We start from the raw sequence: 17,958 nt of genomic DNA on the forward strand, positions 1-17,958 counted from the left end.
TTCCAGCAAGAACTAGCTGTCATCAGCACTAAGTATCCACATCAGTACTAAGTATCCAGACTCCCAAGTAGCGATATACAATCTGTTTCAGCTGCAACACAGCACTTCAGGAAAGCAACAAAACCTCACCAACTCCTCCACAATGCCTGACTGGTACCTGCCAGCCTCACTCTGCACTCACAGCAACTGGGCATGAAGTTCCAGGCTGCCCACTCCCCCACCTGTGTGCTCATGTAGCCGTGTCTAGGGCAACAGAAAACACTGAAATGGCCACACCTCCTTCCTAAGAGCCTCCTTATGCACACACAGCACCACCAGTACCACCCTTGTACGCTGCTGATTTGGGCAGGATGTTCAGTTATTCTGATCATCTTCAAATCCAAGTCTTATCCATCCCTCCAGTGCTGTATTTGTGCACCCATCACTGCCACATTGTGTGTGTACATCCAAAGGAGGGCAGCAACCTGAGTAATTCATCTCGTCACCTAGCCCAGATATTTTCAGGCTCTGCTATTTGAGAATATGAGCAAGCCCTCAAGGTGAGCCACAGCCAGCCAGCTCAGACACAAAGACAATCAACAGCTATTATGGCAACAAACCACAGCTAAACCTGTTTCAACAGGCCACAAACAGCTGAGCTCACCCAACTTTCTTACCAGAAAGTATGAGCCAAAAGCTACAGCATATTTATTGAAGAGGTGCAGAATTCGCTCCAGCAGTTTAGCAACAAGATAAGGGATAAACAAGAGGAAAAGCTTTTTCACTCCCTTGCATAAAAGGATAGTGAAGAGACTGAAAGCGATGCTAAAAATTGAAGAATACAAGAACAAGACAAAGTCAGAGGAGCAGAGTATCGAGCCTTACCCTGCCCCTGAGAGTGACTAACAGCAGTTGCCTAGGGTGAGCAGCAAGAAAGGCACTGGGATGTAGAGATGCTTCTCACCAAAGCCAGGCACCTTCTAGCCATCCACCAGCACCCTCAGGGAACACACACTCTCAGCTTCTGAAGGATTTGCCTTTTGTGCATTTTTCCACTCACTTCTAAATCTCTGCAGCATTTTACCACCCACTACACTCCCAGGCAAAGCTTAGTTACAGACTATGTGAAAGAAAAAACATTACCTTTGCTTCATGCTGAGCTCAGTTTCCTCTGGTTTTGATCCAGGATGAGACTGTGGATAACACATTGCTGTTCATCTCCCCATGCCACTGGAGACTTTAGACAGCCCTTGCTTTCTCCCCTTCCCTCTCTGCCAGGCTGAGGAGTCTGTACCTCTCTCTCTCAGTTCTGCTGTGCTTTCTTGAGCTGGAAAAAACATTACCTTTGCTTCATGCTGAGCTCAGTTTCCTCTGGTTTTGATCCAGGATGAGACTGTGGATAACACATTGCTGTTCATCTCCCCATGCCACTGGAGACTTTAGACAGCCCTTGCTTTCTCCCCTTCCCTCTCTGCCAGGCTGAGGAGTCTGTACCTCTCTCTCTCAGTTCTGCTGTGCTTTCTTGAGCTGGGAAACCAGAACAACCTGTCTCTCTCTCCCAGTTCTGCTGTGCTTTCTTGAGCTGGGAAACCAGAACAGGGCAGTGTGCAAGCCTGGGGGCAGCATGCCTTCTCATGGGGAGAACTGTGTTTGGTGGGTTTTTTTGTTCCTCCTCAGTAATTCTGACCAACTCCTTCTGCTGTCTCCACCACAACTCAATGCCTAATGAACCATTATCTCCAGCAGTAACGACCTAGCGTACCTCACCGTGTGCATGGAACTGCAGCATTGCTTTGTGTCTGACTTATCAAGTGAGTTTTATCTAGTACTTTAGTGGCCGTTTGTTCTGGATCACAAGTCTTTCCTGCTCTCCATTATGTCTGTCCTTCCTCTTCATTATCCTGAGCAACATCAGCAATTTGTCACCTCAGTGTCTCCCACTCTTCTCAAACCACTTCTGAATGGTTTCCAATGAACAACATCAGTAAAGTTACACTATCAATAAAACTTGCTTGAGTTCTCCTTCCTTGGCAGGAGTTCTAGAACAAGGAGTGAGTATACTGTGAATAAAAATGTCCTGTCTCAATTAGCACGTGCACCACTTAGGTGGGTGGCTGAGCCAGACTGCAGAAGCAGCTGGGTGTGCCAGGTGCCCAATTACCACGTGGATGGGGAACCACTTTCCCGTTACAATCACTGGAGTTGCTGTGTTGACTTTAACATGATACAGACCAGACACCACTAGCAAAGAGCACAAAATTTTAATTTCGAGTTGAACACTCTGCTGTAAATTACTGGACTATAAAAACCCCAATGGAACCAACAACAAGGTCCATTTTAAGTTGATTTCACCTCCATGTGGTTATTCCCTCCAGCCTGTTCTGAATTTGTTCAGTAAAATAGCTATGTCTGCTTTGCAGGGTATCAGCAGTGCATTCTAAAGTGAGACAATCTCCTGCAACAGGTGATTCCTTTTGCTGGCTGCAAGTTTTCCAACATGCACAGAGGACTCTGCACAGGATGAGACCCTCTGCCAAGCTCGATTCCCTAACAACCTACAAAGTTCAAAGTGCTGTTCAAACCTGCTGCTGTTCTGGCAGATTCTGACAGCACAAATGGTCTGGTGCAGCAGAACTGTCTGCCCTCCTTTTTCCTAATTCACCCCTACACACACACTAAACCACATCAATTTCTTTTCTTACTGGAAAACGTGACATTGTTTTATTCTCTGCATGCCTAGGAGATATTACAATGGAAGTAAGTTCCACTTTGCTAAATTCCCTCTTCTCAGGGCTCGCAGACTACACCAAAAGAGTCAGCACCAAACAGGTACCACAACCCAATCCTGTGAAGTTCCTTAGCTATTTTTACAGGAATATCACCGCATGATCCGTCAGCACCTCGTGTCCAGCTGCCACCTGCAGCAGTGCTGTGCTGGTTCCAAACAAGCAGATCACAGCACACGTGTAGGGTGATTCTCCTACAGTCGTGCCACCAATACTGCAGGCGTGAGGACAAACTTCAGCTTGTATTCTCCTTCCCTGCCACTCTCCCTCAATCTTGCCTTCGTCAGACCGTGGTCCATGGAGAGCTGCACTTGGTCCGACAGGGATGGCAATACAAATCCGCTCTGTTTCTTCAGGGGTCGCATTGTTTTAACTACTGTTATTTCACCATACTTTAATTTTGAATCTCAAAGCATTGCAGCACTTAAAGAACAGCTTTACTTTGGATGACACTAAAACCATTTTTGTCCCAAACAAACTGGTCTGACTCTGTATGTAGAAAACACTGAAGGCAGTGTGTGCACAGATACACACACCAACACAGTGTGACCAGGCTGTAATACAGCTATCCGAACAGCAAACAAAGCCCTGCCAAGCCCCTCCCCGAGCAGGGCACAAAAAAGCAGCAGACACAGCTCCTTGTCCTCCATAGCTTCCATACTGACGGGAACTTGCATGTGGAGAGTCAAAGCAGGAGTACCTTCTGAATTTCAATGACTTTCTCAACTCAAGCCAAACTAGCAAACTGAAAAAAAACACCTCATCTCTGCATCTGCAGAACAACTTATTGCTATTAAGGCTCATTCAGCAGTTAATACATTATAGTTTCTGGCATTTAGCTACAAGTTCCTATCAGTTCAGTGATCTGCAAAATCTTGATTACAACAGTGAGCTGTCTAAGCACTACTGCAAAGACACTAATACCAGATTTGTGTCTGCACAGGACTAATTTCAAGTTGAACTATATTTTATAAATATTTATGAGGTTTTTTTATTCCACCCCTATTTTTTGCTATTTATATAAAGTACTAATACACAACTGAAAGAGTTTGAGAAATTACTTGCAAAAGGCCCCGAAGCCCCATGAACACTGCCCTTCAAACAAACCAGGGCTGACAGAACGCAGCGGGTCAGCAGATCACCCTTCTGTCACTCTCATGCCTACACACACAGCAGGCACCAGGTTTCAAACCCCGGGCAACAAGCACCAAAAATGTTTAGCTGTAACTAACAGAAGCATTCTGGGTCACATCCAGAGGGACAAAGTACCACCCTAAAATATAATACATTAAAAAAAGAACAGAAGATATGTTTAGTTCTTATCAAGAGTGAAAAAGATTCCGCATGTTTATGGTAACCCAAGATCTAAGGGGAGAACATCAGCTACCCTGGGGGAAAGGAGCCTGTCCCAGTGAGTGTTTGACACAGCAGGTGCATGTTTGGAGTCACTTGTGCCAAACCAGCTGCGGAGAGAACGGTTACGGAACGCGGTCCCTGACAGAACGGTGTGTGGACAGAGGGATTTTAGAAAGCCTCCTTTAATTTTAAAATGTTTCTGATGAACCAATATGACAAAATAATCTCGATGAAATAGAGAAAATTAATTGGGAAAAAACAGTTCAGTATGATCAGCAGGTCGTTTTTCATCCCATCTGCGTGAGATGAGCTCCAGGGTGGTGCTCTCGGCAGCGTCTCCCAGGAGCCCCGAGGGAACAGCGTGTGCACCCGCAAGGCAGGAACGGGTCTGTGCCAAGGGACACTGCACACGGGGCAGTGAAGGTCTCTGTGAGCTGACAGAGCCTCGTGGCTGCAAGGGTCAAAGTGCACAGCGAACGCTTTCCACACGCTGCCAAACCAACTGCTCCAGCAAGTTTCTCTGGCCTTAGCCAAAACCCAAACATGCTCTGCCAAAGGATTAAAATTAGCATTGCCAACGGTTATGTAATGAGCATGAAAAACATATTTTGACTGTTCCAAACACAAGCAGTAAACATTTAAGATGCAAATTCACTCCCATAAAACATGGAATAACCTTATTTTTGTCACACAGTTACAAACACTTCCCTACCAACTGCACAGTTAACTTCACGATTTTTGAAATCAAGTCTGAAATTCCTAAATACAGCAGTAATTTTTTCCCTTTAACAACCAAGCTCTTTCACTATTTTCAAAAACTCAGCTTACAATATTTCCAGTCTACTTTTTACTGCCCTTGGTGGTTTCAGTACAGAGTAAGGACAAGCAATTCTTTCCAAGCTCTCTCCTGGAGCTTGTACCTCATTTCCTGGCTCCTATGAAGCAATGGGAAACGAGACTTGGGTGAAACCTATCATCACAAGATTTGCATTTTCAAATACTGAGTTCAGTTCCTCAAAAGCAGTAATGAACTCCTTAGCATGAGAGACTGAAATTCCTCACCCATCACACTCTCTTCAGGTGTTCATACAACTGAGAAGAGTTTAAAAAACATTACTCCCTAGTTTTCCAACTCTCCTGAGTGACCATCCCATCCTTTTTTTCTCTTTGCCCATTCCCAGTAACACATTTCACAGGACACTCCAACTTTCCTCACCCCTCCCCATCACCTCAGCTGGCCCTGCCCAGCTGCTCTTTCACACTCAAATCACAGTACAACACGAAGCACCACACCTTAAGTCAAAAAAAAAAAAATTTAAAAAATGTTTTCCTTGGCTTCCTCATTCAGGCAGACTTTTTTTATCAGTTAAAGAACCAGACTTCATTAAAGATCAGACTGTACTTGAGCTCAAGGATGACACATCATTTGATATTTAAAAGCCACACAAAGCAACTTTACTGATTTAACACAAAAACTTACCCACTTGGCAATTGGACACCCCTGAGAGCTTTTTCCTTCCTTTCCTGTATAAACCACCACCTCAATTCTTACAGCACTTCCTTTTGCTCCATACCTGCGTTAAAAAAGTTCATGAGTAGAACAAACTGCTGCAGGAAACATTTTAAAACAGGAAACGTTTTCAATAATTCAAGAATAATTAATTTGTTTTTACAGTGAACAGAAAAAAACCACAATATTTATAAAGTCTTTCAATTTAAAAATCCTATTTGCAAGAGTGGCTGCTCATATCTCCCTGATGATAAAACAAACTTCTGCCACTAAGGAAATAACTTTTTGGGGAAGAAAATGTTACCTGCCTGTAAATCCTAGTGCACTTAGTCAGTAATGTCACCTTTTCCTTTGCAGTAGTCACAGCTCATTGACATGTACGACACTAGAAAAGCTAACTCTGCCAGCTGCTGCTTTCTGTCCTTCCTAGTGGCTTCCAAGGCACCTCAGGGCACACTGCACACTTGAACTTCAACCCTGAGGTTGCAAGGGCTCAGCAAAGACACAGGAGTTTGCAACTGAAACACTGGTGCTCACCTCATGCACATCTGAACAAGGAAACACTTCACAGATGAGTACTGAAAAAGTTCAGAAAAACAAAGCTGACAAGGACCTAATTTCTCAGAGCTCTAGTTCTTCCCCGTTTGAACAGTCAAGCATACAATGAGCATTAAAAGCTGAATTTTCCTCACCTGTTCTCCATTATTTCTCTCACAGCAGCAACACTCGGTCCTGTCCCGAGGTGTGTGTAATAGGGGCCTTCATCTTTCTCTATAATTTGCTCTGTAAGCAGGAAGAGGAAACTAAGTTGGCACATACAAAATATATTTACCCCATTAAAAGTAAACGTAGAAATGGTTTCCTGAAACACCTTCCAAATTAAATTAAAATACATTAAATTTGACCCTGAAATGTAATGAACAAAGAGTATGACAATTTTCTCACTCTTTCTGAGATACATCAGCATTAGACTCATTCCCTCCTATTGACCTGCTAGTATTTTAATGTTATAAAGTAACCCTAACTGCAGCAATGTTTTTCAGCCCTTTCATTACAGAGCTGGCATGCATTGACTAAGCAAGCTTCCCAATATGCTTGTTGATAGGAAAACATTATTAATGCATTTCAGGGAGAAATAAATTAACTGACAGTCACATACTACAGACAGAAAACACAATCCAGGCCTCGCAACTAGCTCTGTTAATTCAGAACATGAAAGCGAAGATGAAACAATCTGTCCATGTACAGTTTGTTGTTACATTTCTGACTTGTCTCTCCATCTGTGTGCCTCGATAGACTGACAACACAGCATGCCTGACACCCTCAGCCAAGCTGTGTCTGCAAAATCCTCAGGCCGAGTTTGGTCTGACACCTCATCCAGCACCACAAGTTGCTGCACTCAGGGCCTCACCTCAGCCACCCCAATCTCCCTCCGGGAGGAGGTGTCAGGACATGGCACCATCAGGACTGACAGTGACAGCAACCACACCACCCACAGCTGTGCTCTCCTGGTCATCTAACAGCATTTAGGCAACAATGGCAATATACTGGGAAACTTCTGCCCAGCCCACTCAGGCAAAAACTAGTTCTAGACAATTCCAATCAGAACTGGATATAGCGAAAAAGCACAACAACGGTAACACAACAAAGAGAAAAAACTCCTTTTCCTCCTGGGTTTAAATTTCAGTGGAGGATTTAAACCTGCCAGTTGCAATGCCAAAAATATTCCATTCTGCTGTGCACTGCAGGACCAAAGAACACCAGGCAAAAGTTACAGAAAGGGAAAAAATAATTTCCTCCCATTTCCTAATGATGAAACGCTGATTATTTTGCAACAGCTGTCATGTACACAACACAAACATACCTCCACCTGAAAGGTACAGGCAAAAGTTAGCAGAAACACTTACCAACACAGTTACAGGTTGGCAGTTCAGACTGGCCTTTTTTTGTAGGTGTGTCTATTAAATTTTTTGTAGGGGTATCAAGAAATTTCATAGGTGATTCAAGGAAACTGCTGAGCGTGTTTTTTGCAGGAGAACACCCTGAGTCGCCCGTGCTCTGTGGGTGGTCAGTACCCAAACTGGTTGATGTCAGAATGGTCGCCTTGCCCGCACACTCCATGTTCCTGAGAGCTTCAGCAGATCCTGGCACCTGTGCCCCACCACAGGGAACAGGCACCACCTGTGACTTTGGGTCTACCAGCTGTGTGACCTGCTGGACATAGGCTGTGTCTTCCCCACGCGTGTCATGAGCTCTCGGGTTAGACTGACTGCCAGTCGGAGGCAAAGGATGCGCCTGGCAGACGCTTGCTGTTTGCTGTACCTGAGAATGACATTTTTCTGTAAACATGGGTAGGTTTTCAATTGGTCTGTTCAACAAGGATGCTGCTCTCAGCTGGGACACAGCCAGAGGATGACAGGAGGACGAGTCGCTATGCTGGCTATGCACAACAACTTCATTTTGCAGGGAGTCACCGGAGCCTGCACTTCTCGTTTGCTCATTTACCACTTGGCAGCCAAACAACCTGTCTTTTTCTTTCTCTTGCTGTGCCTCAGGTAAACACCTGTGGAATTTTATCTGCGTTTGGGGGAGAAACAGCCTAGCTTTTTCTTGTGATGTTAAAGTATTTTGACCAAGTGCTCTCTGTGCTTTGGTTCTTGGAGACTTTTTTTCAGACGGAGCGGCTCGGGAGTCCTGTGGCATGGTTTGACCAAGCTTGTGAAGTTTTGATGATATCCAAATGTCCTGCAACTCGCTGTGCTGGCACGGCAACAGCTCTAGCTGGTTTTGATTATTCTGTTGATAACATGTTTCTTGAGGCTTCTTTTTGTGTCTTGGTTTCCACGGCACAGCATTTCCTTTCTTACTTGTCGCTTGTTTTTGCTTTAACAATAAGGAACTATAATTATGCCTAAAAAATACGGATTCTTTTTTCTGCAACACATCTTGCTTACATTTTGGCTGCCTCTCGTGTGATATCAGGTTGAGCAGTGATGTCTTTATGTCTTTCTTCTGCTCTGAATTTTCCTGCTTTGATTCAATCAGCGCTGCAAGTTGAGTTAGTTGTGCAGCTACATCCTCTTCATCCTGGCTGTGAATTCCTCCTTCTTTAGTCAAAGAACTAGCTTTCAAGTTCAAATCATTGCAGGTTGGCTTCTGCTCTAACTGGTTGAGAATTTCCAAGTCATTCCTTGTTTGCTGGGTGTTAAGGGAAGCATTGCAATACTGTGCAAGGGCACCTGGATGGTGAGCACAATTCTTGGTAGCATATCCTGAAAACAATGTTGCATTAGATGCTAAGTCAGATAAAGTTTTGGTATCTCTTGAGGGTAACTGTAATCTATAGCTTTCCCCAGCCAGACTGGCAGGTTTATCATGCAGTTCAGACACTGAACTTTGACCGTTGTACAGCACTGCCTTATTACAGAGCTGCTTCTGTGAGTGAGCACAGTGAGCCAAGAGCTGTTGCTCATTCTGCAAGTAAGTGTCTTTGATTTCTTTTAAAGCAGATGATGTGAAGGAGGACGAGATATCCCTTTTAAAACTATGAAGCAAGCTGGAGGTTGTTTCTCCCCTACATTCAGTACTTCCAGTTTTAGCTGGCGAAGATGTTTCTAAAGGGACTTCAGACAACTGTGTTAAAGCTTCAATAGCCACAACTTGTTCCACAGTCAAATTTCTGGTTTTAATCAGGGACAAGAAAGTCGTCTGGAGTGCAGATTCCTCAGGCTGTGTCTCCACATTAGGTAATTTAAAGTCATCCTTCCCTGCCTGCAGTTCCTCCTCAGGCAGTGGAGGACAACGTAAGTTTTCCTGCAGATCCAAAATGGAACTTGTCTGCAAAACTGACTTATCAGAACCATCAGAGATGCTGCAAGTGCAGTTTTCCTCTTTCATTAAAACATTTCCTTGATTTTCTGGGTGAACACACCCAATGCCAGTTGTCAGAGCATTCGCTACCTTATTCAGATTGGTGCCCTTCATCCATTGCACATGGAAGCTGCTCGTCAAATCTGTACTTTCCTCTACGGGTACATTTTTCAAGGAAGCAACTGTTTCTGGTGGTGAATAATGTAGGGGTTTTATGCCATTTTTGATGGTCTGTGCAAATGATTTTTTTGGCTCAGCTAACTGACTGGGAGAGCCTGTTCCTCCTGAGTCGTCGCCGTGGTTCGAGTGTTCGGCGCCCACCACTGCTGCGTGGATCTCGCCATTGACACGCACGCCGAAAGACGCCTTCTCGTTCCGTGCCCACTCCTCTGCTTGTAAGCCTGTCATTCCTTCTTTCTCCTTGCACTGCACATTTTCAATGGGTACTGCATGGTTGGTTTTCACCCTGTATTTTTCACCATGACCACATATGCTGCATTCCATGAGTTCTGGTCTGCGGCCATTTACCGGTTTGTTTTCTAAATTTGCCTATGAAATAATAAGAATAAAAAGTTGTTTTAACAGCTGTTAAAGCATTAAAAATAAGAAGCATAAGAGTTACAGTAATTAAACTGTACTTTGACAGATATGAGGAATATCCTAGTTAAGCACAGGCACAGACATTGGGGAAAAAAACAAGAAGTCATGACTTTGGCCCTGAAGGCCAACTTGGTTGGACCTCTTGCTGAGCCTCAAAACCAGCCATTCTTCCTTCAGTCCTTAAAAAAAATGACAAAACCTGAGCTGAAATGAACAATAAGACAATCTACATCAGCTCACCTGGAAGTTACTCTTTAAACAGTGTTTAGTTTCTGTGTTTGGATGGAAACTTCCAGGTTTTTCAACAGTCTCTCATGTAAGCGATCCTGAACTGTATTTTAATAAACACTAAAGTTTCATATTTCACTGCATATATTATTTATCTTCACTGATACTACACAATTCATGTAGCCAAAAAAATGCCAAAATCTAGACTGAGCCAGAACACTATGTCCTGGAAGGAGTATGTGTATAGGCCTTAAGGCAGTTTGAGGGATATGAAATAAGGAGCTACGCAAAGTGAAAAGAAAATTAAGGCAGAAACATAGGCAGAATCAGCAGTAAAGGCTGATTATTTATTGTTTATTATGCTAAACAAATTTTATTTCTATTTATATTGAATTTCCTTTTAAAAAATAATTTAAAGTCCCAACAGACAGTGGTGGTACTTCATCTGACTGTTACATCTCAGATGTCATCTGCAGCCTTCAGAAGGAAACCAGGACTGCTTCTCAAATCAGATACCAGCAATGCAACTGGCTAATTAACAGCAACACAACAGGCTAATTAACCACATGTCGGCACACAACATCATCGCAGTGCCCAGAAAACAGCACCCAGACTAACAAACCATTCAGTGAAACCAGACATGGTTCTGCCATTGTACCAACTAGAGGGCATGGGCTGCTCTGAGCAGACAACTCAAAACCAAACGCAAAACAGATTTATGATTAATTATAACCATTAAGATGAAATTGCCAGTAACCCCCAGCAAGACAAGGCACATGGGGCCAACTCCATCTGGAGCTCAGTGCTCACCTCGCAACTGATTCGCAACTGATAAAACACAAAGCCAGAAATCCACAGCATGTCCTAGATATTATAAGGCATCATCAATTCTCAAGGAAATGCTATGGAAAAATATGTCCAGCACCTACACAGCTAAATCAAATCTATGGGAATTGCATAGCAAAAGATAACAAAAATACCTTTTTTAATGTTTCTTTCATTACACACAGATCTTGACTAACAGGCTGTGAGCCTGAGCTCCTCTGGATCCTCTGGATTTTCAACCAATCATCCCCAGACCCAGGAAATCATGGAGCAAAAGCTGAACAGGTTAAGCATATTGCTGTATTGCTAGCAGGTGTAAATGCATCACACAGGTCTCTACAGCTGCACCAGAAAACACTGTGCAGGTCCACCACAGAAAAGAAAAATCCAACAATTCTATACCTGTGCATAGGCTGAATCCAATTGCCTTAACGTAACTTCAGGAGAACTAGGATAAGAACTGGTGTGCTTCCTTCAGCAAAAGTAGATCTAAGATCTCTACCAACCCAAAAGTTAGCCCAACCACATAAAGTTGTCATTAAATATTATTTAGTCAATCAGGAGGCTGAGGAGCTAGACTCAAATAGAGTCTAACTAATTCTTCATCATTGGCATGCTTTCAACAACACGTTCTGTATCCTCTTCATTGTTAAGAGGGATTGTTCACTACATTAAAGCAAACTAACAACCCAAGACTGCTAATCTGGGGGCAATGAGAGGTTGGGGGAAGGAGAAGGGTTCATCCATGACTAGCAGAGATCAGATGACCCAACAGAATCCACTGATAGCACAGAGTGCAGAAGTGTCATCACACTCCTCTCAACAACATTGTTTCTCAATTAAACACTTCACCGGATCAAAACGCACTGCCACGCTCAGTCAGGATGAGCACCTCAGCTGCCTGTAGTGCACAGGTGCAGCAGGGTGGCCCTGTAAGACCCCAGTGATCCCAGCAGCAAAGTGGGGTTACTCTTAAAATAAAATTATTCCTCATACATCCTATTTTCCACTACCATTACTGCAAGCTGTGCACAGGCAATGAGGAAGAAAAAAGAACCATATTAATCATATCACTGGCATGACTTAGTTAGCATTTTATTTTTCCGCATGAAGAGTAAATACTGTTTTAAACAAACTCTGTCTTTTGAGCTCTATGTTGCTTTATATCTTGTTACTGAACTGCAATGAGTCCTAAAAGACACTTTTCCTCTCTCAAACAGAAAAGGCCACTAGATAGTCTGTTAATACGTGAAGTGATTATTTCCCAGCAAAAGAGAAATGCAGACATACCTGCAGGGACAGAGCTCGTTTAATTCTTCCCCTCAGCCTAGAGGCAATCTATCTGCAAGTCCTGAATCAGGACTCAAAATAAATGTAGTGAAAACTACAGACAAGGATACCACAGTTTCAAGCAACAGTGGAATTCATGGAAATGAAGCACCTAAGTCTGATCTGGTTGATTTCTAAAGCTTTTACACAAGTACAATGGAAAGCTGAACAATAAATCAGATCGATACTAGTAAGTTCCTCTCTTTCTCATTAAGGAGATGACTACCCTGTCAGGAGATACAATACAAATCATGCTCAGGCTCTGCAGTAGTTTGTGCTATTAGGACAGGAAGCACAGTCTGCTGTAGCCATTGCTGTATTACTTAAACTTCATCCAGATGTTATCTCTTACATACACACACAGATCTACTCTGTGAGCTAATGCTTCCAGCACATGTGAAAAGCTAGGTACAGCCAGTCATTTCACACTCTGAAAAAGGTTAGACTTAATAGTAACTTCTCCTCTAATACAAGATGCCTGAGGTAATGCAAAGAGTTCACCAATTCACAATCAAAACACAACACTAAAGCTACCCTAAAGACATGTCCATATCTCCTGCACAACAGCGAACAGGACATGGGTTTGTGTCTCTCCTGTCCAACCTCGGTGGGTGCTAACAACACACACTGTGCTGAAGGACACCACCAGAATCAATTACTCCCACAGACAATCCCCAAACCAGCTACTGATAAAATGGCTCTACAAGCAGGTCATCATGAGCAGCATGATAACCAACACTAAGTCTCCTAAACTAGCCCTCCCTTGTAGGATTCTGCCCAGGTCCCCAGGAGAACACTGTACCCCACTGACCAAACAATACTTGCACCCCCTAGTTTGCGCCAGTAACTCGGACAACCCAAAAGGGAGGTCCTCCCAGGTCACAACACTCACCAGCACGAAGGACGAGCGCGTGCGAAGCGTGTACGCACTGCAGGGCGAGGGATAAGCCTGGATCCTGCACCAGTGCAGCCATGCAACCAGCTCCAAATGCCCCTTCCACTGGCACAGAGCTAGCAGCTTCTCAGAGCTGAAATACCACAACCCAAGTTTGCTTTCAGAAAAAACGTTTGGAAAAAAAACAAATGTACTTTATCTAACGTTCAAACCAGGTGTTTTATTCATGGTTCAAATATTAGACGTCACTGCCTCACCAAGGATGAGAAGGCACCAGCCAGCTGACCAGCAGATATGACTTCTATTCAATTTGTAGCCAGATGTCTAGCATCTGCTCCCCAGGACGCACAGAAATTCAGTGGAATCCAGGACTTGCACTGGACACGGCCAATATACAGGGATAAGGAGATAAGATATTAGACAGGCAACAGGGAGACAGAGCACAGGTGTGGAGAAACAGCTGCTTGCGTCGAGTGCTACGTAGAAAGCCATGCACTGGTTAGTACAGAGACAAGTGTAAGGTGGGATGCTGTGAAAGCTATAGACACATTTTTTGGTTTTTATTGGTGTTTTGCATTATTCAGTCATTTCTTTTCAACACTGAAACCAAGCACTCCAAGAAACACTGGCAGCTCTGGAAAATATAGCACTCAGTTAAGCCACAAAAGAAAAATGGTACAATCAGCAGCAATGTGTATTCCCCAACAGAACTTTCCCCTAATGTGCTTTAACTCAAAAGCAGACACGAAAGAAATTCAGTCTTTGAATTACCCATCCTAGCTCGTGTCTCTTGTGGCCTATTCAGCCATGAAACCATCAGCAGTGTGAAGGAGGTGCCACCTGCCCCTTCGCCGTAAACGGGGAATCATCACAGTATTCCTAACTGGGGCTTCAGGGAACACATCACAGACAAGGGTAACGTTCTTAACAAGGATTTGAGTGAAATTAATACCTAAAAAAATAGCAAATAATTAAAAGACCAGACATGATGTTTCCTTAGCTAACCCGTGAGACAGCCATTGCCTTACGGCTACAGGAGCAGGTGTGTATCCAACAACAGACACAGCACCGTGTCTGTTTGCACCTCAGGAAGCTGTGCATCAACTGCACAGGAACCACAGAAACTCCTGCTGCAACTTCATGGCCGAGAGAGTTAGTGCATAAATAACGTCATTAGGAGAAGGTTGGTTACATTCTGTCCTGGACTTGGCACTTTTGCACCTGCCATTGGAATAAAGCATCCTGTTCTGGCATCCCCAATTCAAGTGAGACATTGATATGCTGGAGAGGCCTTCGAGGACCACAAGAGTGACAAAAGAGTGAAACAGCTTGAAGTGAAAGGCTCGAGTTCACTCTCTACTCAGTCTCTGCAATTTACCAAAGAAAAAGAAAATTGAAAAGCCACAAACTCCTGCTCAGTCTATGTGGAAAAGAATGCTGATTACAGAGGGCTCCTTGTTCTAGCAGACAAAAGTGACCCTGTGACTTTAAGTTAAGGCCAGAACTTTTTAAGCGTCTTGTTAGAGGCTTTGATGCACTTTTCATCCATGGGAATTCTCAAATTCAAGTTCTTTGAGCTATTTTTAAAACATGATGATTAAGCCAAATAAATGGATACAGTCTTACAACTCTGAGCACAAGAACAAGTGCTCACAATGATCTTGACTGGGTCTAGCACATGTGAACCAAACTGATACAAGGTAATTGTCCTTCAGTTTCAGTGCAGTAAAGATCCCAACTGCTACACTAACCAAGTAACTTTCCAGAGCTTCAACAACCTAACCAGGAAGACATTCAGCTCCTGAATTCACACCCGGTTTCAGCCTCCCACCATCTGTTGCACAACCAATTCTGTTGTTTACAAGTTGCTACAGGCCAGTAGCTGCCTTCAGACCTGAACTGCTAAGGACACACACCACCATTCTAGTCTGGTTTTAAAGCTGATGAGGGGCCACAAGACTGAAAGGAGTAACCAATACTCTTTAGCAATGGAAAGGTTGGTGACAGGTATGTCAGACGAGCAGCCAAGGGCAATTCAGATTCAAAGACTGAGAAACAGTTGCGCTGACCACTCGAGCCACCAAGCTAGGAGACTGCAGCAATATCTTGCATCTATGTTTTGCTTACTCTTATGAAGAAAAGAAGTCTAAGAACGTTTCCTCTTCTGTCTCAGAGCTAGCATACCTGTGGTTTAAGTAAAGCTCAAACCAGACTTGGCACTGCACATAACTTCCACTTGCTCTTCACAGGAGCACCAGCTTTCCTCCCATGCTGGAACAGCAGCAGTGTCGTTCTGCAGCAGCACTGCAACGGTGGTGTTTGCACAGCAGAACTCAGTGATCATCTACTACAAAAGTGAAGGCTTTAAATATGCTTACAGTGCACTTGTGAACGTGAACACAGAAGTTTTTCCTCTTATTCACAAGTTCAGCAAAACCTCATTCTAGGAAAAATAAACCCAGGGCCACATTTTACTAGAGCATCACATAGCACCAACAAAACACTGTGGAAAGGAATTCACAGTCCGGTGTCAAGACACGAAGCACTCAAGTTTAAGTCAGCCTTGAAAAACCCTAATATTCTAAAAGGCTTAATGTCAAAGTTGTTAGGACAACAAGGACACCCAAATATAGTCTAGGCACCAATTTCACAGGTCAATGAGAAGTGATTATTGTTAGTTGCTTATATGCAAATCATGTTTTCTCTTTCTTTGTATTGGTTAAGTTTCATGTGTTTGACATTTAAAAAGAAAACACTTTTATAAAAATGCATGAATTCTTCTCACCTTCCTAATGAAATTCTATAGTTAGGAATTTATTTTAACAGGAATTAAATCTTTTGGTCTCTACACAGGCAAGGCTCCTACTAATGTCCATGGGAAAGTTGCTGCGGGAGTATCTGCTAAATTAACTAACTTTCTCATACTCAGTAACAATAAACAACCTTCGTATACCATGGCAAAAAGAAATAAGAAAAATAAATCAAGGAAGCAGAAAATCTGCTGCCACTCAGGTGAGTTTGGAGCTTCTCACTGGTTTTCTCCCACATCAATTACTAAAAGCAATAAACAGTTTTGCTTAGCAACATGGTATCAGATCCTAAACAGGCAGTGTGCAATTTCAACGCATTTTCTAGCTATCAGCTGTCCATAAATGTATGGACAAGCAAACTGGTAAGTGATTACTGGAATTAGTGAAGCTATCTCAGGTATTTGAAAGCCCACATTACATACAGCAAGTACAAGAACTGATTAAAGCTCACAATTCAGTAGTGAATTCAAAGACTATCAAAAAACCAACACACCTAGAATAGGAAACCAGCCGTGTAATGCTGAAACTTCCTTAAGAACATCTAGAGAGCATATCAATATACCTACACAACTGACCTGCACCTCCACAAGTACATTCCCTTTCCTTCCCACGCTGTGTGGCTTTTACTGAGTATTCTACAACATTTTTTTTGATCACAAACACATTTTCTACCTTTTTTCAGACACTCCACCTCTAAATACAATGAAGTGGAAGGGCTGGCGCTGCACTAAAACACACTGTGATAGTCAAGATCTACCAACACAGAGCAATTCAAAACGTGCAAGCCCCTCCAAACCCACTGCAATCACGAGGCTCAGGCTGGCCCTCCCCAGCCTCGCCCTGCCGCTGCACCCACCACTCCCTGAGGAGTGCCACTGTCCTCACCACTGCTCTGCTGCAGCTAAAAGAGACACCCCCCTCCTCCCTGGCCTCCTCTCCAAGGACAGTGTCCCTTCCCTCAACATTCTGAGGAGCTGCGGGGCAAAGAGGAGCAAAGTGTTGCTGCTGAGCAAGCAGCACAGGGTCCTGAGGAGGAAGCGGATGGCAGAGGGAGCAGCAGGGAAGTAAGGCAGCTCTGCAGGAAGAGGGGGCACAGGAAGGACAGCATGGGTTCATCCATCCAGCTTGTTCTGCGCTGCAAGGAGAAGTCCACAAGGGACAGGCTTTGACTCCACCAGAAACTGGCTGGGAAAATGAGGATTAGAATATTACTACAGTAAGATTAATAATTTACAGACCCCTTACAAAGGCCTTCTTTGTTAGGACTGTACTCGATAAAATGTCTATGTACACGAGTAGTCCTAGCAGCACTGTAGAAACAAAACATGCAAATGTTTGGTACATTCCCAGGAGTGCATCCATGTGGAAGTGCTGGGAGGCTGTACGTGGAAGGGTGCTACCAAACCACAGCCAGCACCACGCCTGCTCCCACCTACTGGTTGCAAGAGCCTAGCAAGAGCAAAAAAACTCACTTCCATTTAGACAGACACATATCGAGCTGAGAAAGATCATAATCAGAACAATATTTCTTTCAAAAAAATGATACCTGAATTGTTTTTTAACAGCTACTTATCTTGTTTTTAAAAATAAAAGTTAATTAATTTGTGTAGGCTACTCCAACACCAAAAGTAATCTCTCCCTGCCAAAAATGGGAGCAAAAAAGCATGTAAACAACAGGCACTTTGAACCAGCAGTCAGAGCAATTTTCATTGGTATTTACTGAAGGGATAGGCTCCAAGGTAACAACATCCCTTTAAAAACACATAACAA

The 17,958-nt window shown here is 43.5% G+C and overlaps 1 protein-coding gene across 1 annotated transcript in view; it reads right to left on the bottom strand.

Moving 5' to 3' along the window:
* Positions 1 to 10,050, bottom strand: part of LOC103800068 (methylcytosine dioxygenase TET1-like) — a gene marked incomplete at its 5' end in the record, with an annotated part of 30,435 nt that extends 20,385 nt beyond the window's left edge. Inside the window, 3 exons of the mRNA XM_009072432.1 lie at positions 5,602 to 5,695; positions 6,324 to 6,414; positions 7,539 to 10,050. Of these exons, the coding sequence (XP_009070680.1) occupies positions 5,602 to 5,695; positions 6,324 to 6,414; positions 7,539 to 10,050 (2,697 nt within the window). The remainder of the gene's footprint in view (positions 1 to 5,601; positions 5,696 to 6,323; positions 6,415 to 7,538) is intronic.
* Between the last annotated feature and the right edge of the window lie 7,908 nt (positions 10,051 to 17,958).

Source organism: Acanthisitta chloris, unplaced genomic scaffold (genome assembly GCF_000695815.1).
Source record: "Acanthisitta chloris isolate BGI_N310 unplaced genomic scaffold, ASM69581v1 scaffold39523, whole genome shotgun sequence".
Taxonomy (NCBI): domain Eukaryota; kingdom Metazoa; phylum Chordata; class Aves; order Passeriformes; family Acanthisittidae; genus Acanthisitta; species Acanthisitta chloris.